The sequence below is a fragment of the Belonocnema kinseyi genome, chromosome 3, assembly GCF_010883055.1.
Source record: "Belonocnema kinseyi isolate 2016_QV_RU_SX_M_011 chromosome 3, B_treatae_v1, whole genome shotgun sequence".
Lineage (NCBI taxonomy): Eukaryota > Metazoa > Arthropoda > Insecta > Hymenoptera > Cynipidae > Belonocnema > Belonocnema kinseyi.
Window position 1 is genome coordinate 118,519,992 of NC_046659.1, and position 6,746 is coordinate 118,526,737.

General features: G+C 21.8%; 1 protein-coding gene across 1 annotated transcript in view; it reads left to right on the forward strand.

Moving 5' to 3' along the window:
- The window catches only part of LOC117170166 (putative uncharacterized protein DDB_G0288537), a 40,690-nt gene extending 34,685 nt beyond the window's left edge, over nt 1-6,005 (forward strand). The window contains exon 6 of the mRNA XM_033356734.1: nt 5,321-6,005. Coding sequence (XP_033212625.1) covers nt 5,321-5,632 — 312 coding nt within the window. The 3' untranslated portion in view covers nt 5,633-6,005. The remainder of the gene's footprint in view (nt 1-5,320) is intronic.
- The last annotated feature ends 741 nt before the right edge of the window (nt 6,006-6,746 follow it).

Below are 6,746 nucleotides of genomic sequence, written 5' to 3' on the forward strand. Positions count from 1 at the left end.
AAAATAGTACAATTTTTAACCAGGGAAATGTTTGACTAAAATAATGAATTTTCCATCCGAAAAGAAGTTTCAACAAAACAGTTTAAATTTTCGTCAAAAAAAATGAGTTTTTATATAATTCAATTTTTATCATAATGAATGCATTTTTAAACAAATAGTTAAATTTTCAGACAACAAAAATTTTGTCTACAAAAAGAGAAAAAACTGAACAAATTAGTCAAATTCTCAACCAGAAGTAGGTATTTTCCAATAAAATAATGAATTTTAAGTTCAAAAGGTTTAATTATCAACAAAGAATTAGATTTTCGTTAAAAGAAAATAATTTTTAATCAAGAAGATCAATTTCTTCCAAAAATACGAATTTTCGACAAAATACATCATTTTTAACTAACGAAGTTAAATTGTCAACCAAACATGGAATAGTTAAATTTTCAGTTACATAATTAATGATCAACCAAAGAAATGAATTTTAAATAATATAGCTCAAATCTTAAACTAACTGTCAACTAAAATCATTAATTTTCCAGTTAAAAAGACAAATTTTCAACAAACAGTTAAATTTTTGTCGGAAAAATGAACTTCTAACAAAATAATTCAATTTTTAATTGAAAAAGTTAATTTTTAAATAATTAGTTAAAATTTCAGTGAAAAAATCATTTTTAACAAAATATTGACATTTTTAACCAGGAGAATTTTCAAGTAAAATAATGAATTTTTCATCCAAAATGATGTTTCAACAAAACAGTTAAAATTTTCGACAAAAAAATGAGGTTTTAACTAAATATTCCGATTTTCACCATAATGAATGAATTTTTAAACAAATAGTTAATTTTCCAGATAAAAAAAAAATATTTTTCAACAAAAAGAAAAAAAATAAATTGAGTAATCAAATTTTCAATCGGAAGGAGGCATTTTCAAATAAAATAATGAATTTTTAATCCAAGAGGGTGGATTTTCAAAAAGAGTTCAATTTTCTACAAAAAAAATAACTTTTTAACAAAGTAATGAAATTATGAACAAAAGAAATTAGTTTTAAAAGAAACAGTTAAATTTTAAGTAAAAAAAAATTTCAACAAAAATAAAAAAGAATTTTCAAAATATAAAATTTTCAACCAGGAAAATGCCGTATTTAAATAAAATAATAAATTTGGAATACAAAAGGAAGAACTTCCAACAAAATAGTTAAATTTTCGACAGAAAAATGACTTTCCAATCAAATAAATGAATTTTTAAAAAATAAGGGCATTTTCAAACAAACTGTTCTATTTTCAGTAAAATTATTATTGTTCAACAAAAAGAATTTTCAACAAAATAGTGAAATTTTCCAACAGGAGGATGCATTTTTGACTGAAACAATAAATTTTTAATCCAAAGGAACAAGTTTTCAACACGACATTTAAACTTTCGAAACAAATGAATTTCCAGCAAAAAAAAACAACAAATCTTCAAGGAAACAGCTAAATTTTCAACCAAAAAAGGACTTTTAAGAAAAAAATTAAATTTTTAATTAAACAAATAAATTTTCAACAAAAAAGTTTAGATTTCAACCACGGGGATCAATTTTCAACTAAAATAATTAATTTTCAAGCGATAAAGACAAATTTTTAAGGAAATATTTAAATTTTCCACAAAAAATGGCTTTTTAACAAAGTGATTAAATTTGCAGCAAAATAAATGATTTAAAAAAAAAATAGTCAAATTTTCAGTAAAAAATGAATTCTCAACAAAAGAGTCCAATTTTCATCCAGAGTTTTCAACTGAAATGATAAATCTTCAATCCAAAAGGACGGATTTTCAACAAAAAAAGTTGAGTTTTCGATAAAAGAGGTAACTTTTTCACAAAATAGTTAAATTTTTAACAAAATAAATAAATTTTCAAACAATTAGTTAATTTTGCAGTAAAAAAATTAATTTTCCACCATAATAGTCAAATTTTTAATATTTCAAGACAAGCATTTTATTCTTCTAATATTTGTATCATATAATTTTTTATAAGCGAAATAAAATAATTAATTTTTAGATTAAACTTTTAAAATTTATTAATTTGAATATTTTCAACAAAAAATATTACTTTACTAACATAAGAGATTAATTTTTAATTCAAAAGGACGAATTTTTAACCAGAGTTAAATTTTTACAAAAAAAATTACTTTTTAATTAAGAAGATCAATTTCTTCCAAACAGACGAATTTTCAGCAAAATACATACATTTTTAACTAAAAAAGATAAATTGTCAAAAAAAATGGAATAGTTAAATTTTCAGTTTAAAAAATGAATGCTCGAACAAAGAGATGGATTTAAAATAATATAGTCAAACCTTCAACTGATTTTCTACTAAAATAATGAATTTTCCAGTTAAAAAGACGAATTTAAAAAAAAAATGAGTTAAATTTGCGTCGAAAAAATGAATTTTTAACAAAATAATTAAATTTTTCATTGAAACAGTTAATTGTTCAATAATGTGAGAAATAAATGACTTTTCGAAAAAAATAGTCAAATTTTCAGTAAAAAATGAATTTTCAAAAAAACAGTCCAATTTTCAACCAGCATTTTCAACTAAAATGATAAATCTTCAATCCAAAAGATAGAATTTTCAACAAAAAAGTTGAGTTCTCGACAAAAAAGGTCACTTTTTAATAAAATAGTTAAGTTTTTAACAAAATAAATAAATTTTCAAACAAATAGTTAATTTTGCAGTAAAAAAATTAATTTTCAAACAAAATAGTCAAATTTTAAACCAAAAATATGAAGTTTCAACTACTAATGTTGAAGAGTTGAATACAACGAACAAAAAAATTCATGGGAATATTTTTTAATGTGATGCTTTGTTTTTAAAAGTTAATTTTAAAAGAATAATTAAAAAGATTTTTAAACATTACAAAAGTTTTTCGACATTTTTAAATAATACTTTATTTAAAAAAATTTTTCTACCTTTAAAAAGTCCTAAATTTTTTCCTGCAATTTTCTAAAATCTTATATACAAAAACATAACATTTGAAAAAAATTTTCTGTTTAAAAATTAATTTCTGTTTGTAGAAATTAAAATAAAAATCTATATGGTTGAAGAATTGTTTAAAAATAACACCTCATTAGATTGGAATATTAACTTTTACATTTATCATCGAGAATTCATTATTTTATTTAAAAATTCTTTCTTTTTTGTAGAAAATTATTCTTATTGGTAGAAAATTTATATCTTTGTTTGAAAATTGAAACTATTTGGTTAAAAATGAACTCTTTCGTTAATAATTCATATTTCCGGGTTAAAAAATAAAAATAGTTTGTAAAAAATTAGCTCTTTTCGCACACATTTAATATTTATTGTTTAAAAATACAACTGATCGAAAATTAATCTGTCTTCATCAAGGATTCAAGTTTTTTTTTTAAAGAAGAGATTTCTTTTTTTGAATTTGAATTATTTTGCTGAAGATTAAGTTTTTCAAATGTTAAAAAATATTTTTAACTTTTCTCAAGATTTTTTAAAACATTATATTGATATAAACTTGAAAAAAAAAACCCAAAGAATAGTTATTCGAAATTTTAATTTTTTATTTAAAATTATTTTTCCTCTCAAAAAAGACAAAACAACTACACTAGTCTAGACTAAAGTTCTGAGCCGGTTATATTACTTTGAGAACGGTAACGAGAATGAGAATATAACCGAGAAATAAATTCTCTGAGAATTTATGGGAATCTCAGAATTTATTCTAATTAATAGAAAATTTCATTTTTTTGTTAACTTTTCGGTTGAAAATTCAACTTCTTTTTTAAAAGTTTGTACTTTTTTATTTAAAAATTTACCTGTTTTTACTTTTTGTTCAAAATTTATATTTTGGTGTTGAAAAATGAACTGAAACATTTTCTGGATGAAAGTTACACTAAAAAAAAAATTGTTTTTTATTACAAATTCATCTGTTTAGTACAAAATTCATCTTTTTTGTATACAAAAAAAACAACGATTTAGTAGAGAATTTAACTATTTTGTTAAAAATGTATCCTTTGGGGTTAAAAAAATTCGTCTTTTTGTATTTGAAATTCAATTTTTCAAATAGAAAATTATTTTTTTGTTACAAAAATTCAATTTTTGATGATACTGATTTAACTGGAATCTTTTGTGGATGGAAATTCAACTTTTTTTTGTAATAAAAAATTCTTCTGCTTTCAGATAAATTTCATATTTTTTTATAAAATGCAACTATTTGCTAGAGAATTCAACGATTTGGTTAGAAAGTCATCCTTTTTGGTTAAAAATTTGTCTTTTTGGATTGAAAATCAAATTTTTTTTTGTATAAAATTATTTCTTGTTAAAAAATTCATAATTTGATCGTGAAAACTCGACTAAAATCTTTTTCAACAGAAAGTTCAACTATTTTTTTGAAAATTTATCTTTTTAATTTAAAACTTCATCTTTTATAGAAGAAATTTCATTTTTTGTACGAAAATGCAACTTTTTGGTTAAAAATTGTTCTTCTTTGCTTGATAATTCAACTAATTTGTTTTAAACATTTGGTTGAATCGCTTTGTTAAAAAATCACTTTTTTTGTTAAAGATATATTTTTAAGTCGAAAATTTAATATTAAACTACTTGAGTTAAATTTAAACCACATTGTGAATTTGTCTTTACTGACGACTTATGTCTGGTTGAAAATTTAACTGTTTAGTGGAAAATAATACTTTTTTGGTTTAATATACATTTTTTAACAAAAAATATAAATTTTTATAAGATTAATATTTTTTAGTTAAAAATTCGTTCAATAATTTAGATGAAGTTTTATTTATTATTAGAGTGAAAGATCTTTATTTGTTGGCAATTTGTCTTTTTAGGTTGAATATTCAACTATTATGTTAAAAAATTCAATGATCTTTTTCAAAATTCCAGTATTTTGTTAAAGACTTATATTTTAAAGTAGAAAAAAACTTTTTGGTTGTTGTTTGCAATAAATTAATACATTTGAAAATTTTAAATTTGTATATGAAACACTGTTTTATTATGCTTATAAAATATTATATGGTAAAATATCATAAGATTAAAATGCTGGTTATTAATGATTTGAAATGAAAAATTAGTCAAAGAAAATTCAGAGAATTTTGAAAATGTCACCGTTGATATAATCTGAACAATAAAAATATTGTTAAAAATCATAAATTCTCTTAAATTCTGTCATATTCTTGGTTATATAAATTGAACTTGAATTCTCGGGAATATAATAACTCTAGTCTCGACTAGACAATGCTAGTCATCTTAAAAATTAATATAAAATAAAAAAATAATTTAAAAAATCCTTAATATACCTTTTAATCATTTGATTAAATCCTCCAGGAAAATGAAGAATACGAAAAAAGATACCGCCAACAACAGCGTTATCAACAACCGAGACAAAATAATAATCAAGAGGACGAAGATGACAAACATCCTCTAAGAATAATGGTTCCCGATAACAACGAGGAGTACGAAGAAAATAAAGAAAAATCGAAATCCGGAGAAAAAGTTGCCGTCAATGAAGACTACGAATACGAAAACGACGAACCAGAAAACCCGGATAATTTAAACAAACCCACCTCCGACGAAGCCTCCTACGAACAAAGTGCCGGTGCCGAATTCGGCACACGACTCAAAAAATCCGGCAAGTGATCTCGCAGCATTGATATGTGCCTTGATTTGTAAATACAATTCGTAATTTTTAATTATTTAATTTTAAGTGTCATTTTAGTAAGAGACTGCAATATTTAAAAAAATAAATGAAATACTCCAGAACGAGTATTTACACTAAGATCAAATTTTCTTCGAAAAGACTGTACAATCTAAAACAAAAAATGATTATTATCAGGGTGTCTACTCAAATCCTGGAAAATAATTCCCTGACAATTCCAAATTTTTCCCTGTATCTCGAGGTTCTTCCGGGTATATTTTTTTATTTAGGGAGCCATTACAATATTTATTTTACTGAGAATCTAATTATTTCTTTGAAAATTAATTTTTTTAATGTAATTATTATTTAAAAGTCATTTTTGGTCGAAAATTTAACTGTATCGATGAAAATTTGAATATTTTTTGAAAATTAGTTCTTTAACTGAAAATTTGACTATTTTGTGCAACTTATTTATTTCACTCAAAATTTAATTATTTCTTTGAAGATTATATACATATTTTTTAATGTAAATATTTTTAAACGTCATTTTTGGCCGAAAATTTAATTGTATCGATGAAAATTTAACTGTATCGATGAAAATTTGACTAATATTTTTTTAATTAATTCTTTTATAGAAAATTTGACTATTTTATGGCACTTATTTATTTTACTGAAAATGTAATTATTTCTTTGAAAATTAATTTTTTTTAATGTAAATATTTTTTTAACTCATTTTTGGTCGAAAATTTAACTGTATCGATGAAAATTTGACTATTTTTTTTTTAAACTAATTCTTTTACTGAAAATTTGACTATTTCATGGAACTTATTTATTTAACTGAAAATTTAGTTATTTCATTGAAAATTATATATTTTTTTAATGTAATTATTTTTTAAAAATCATTTTTGGTCGAAAATTTATGTGTACCGATGAAAATTTAAATATTTTGTTGAAAGTTAATTCGTTTACTGAAAATTTGACTATCTTGTGGAACTTATTCATTTTACTAAAAATGTAATTATTTCTTTGAAAATTAATTTCTTTTTTAATGTAATTATTTTTTAAAAGTCATTTTTGGTCGAAAATTTAACTGTATCGATAAAAATTTGACAATTT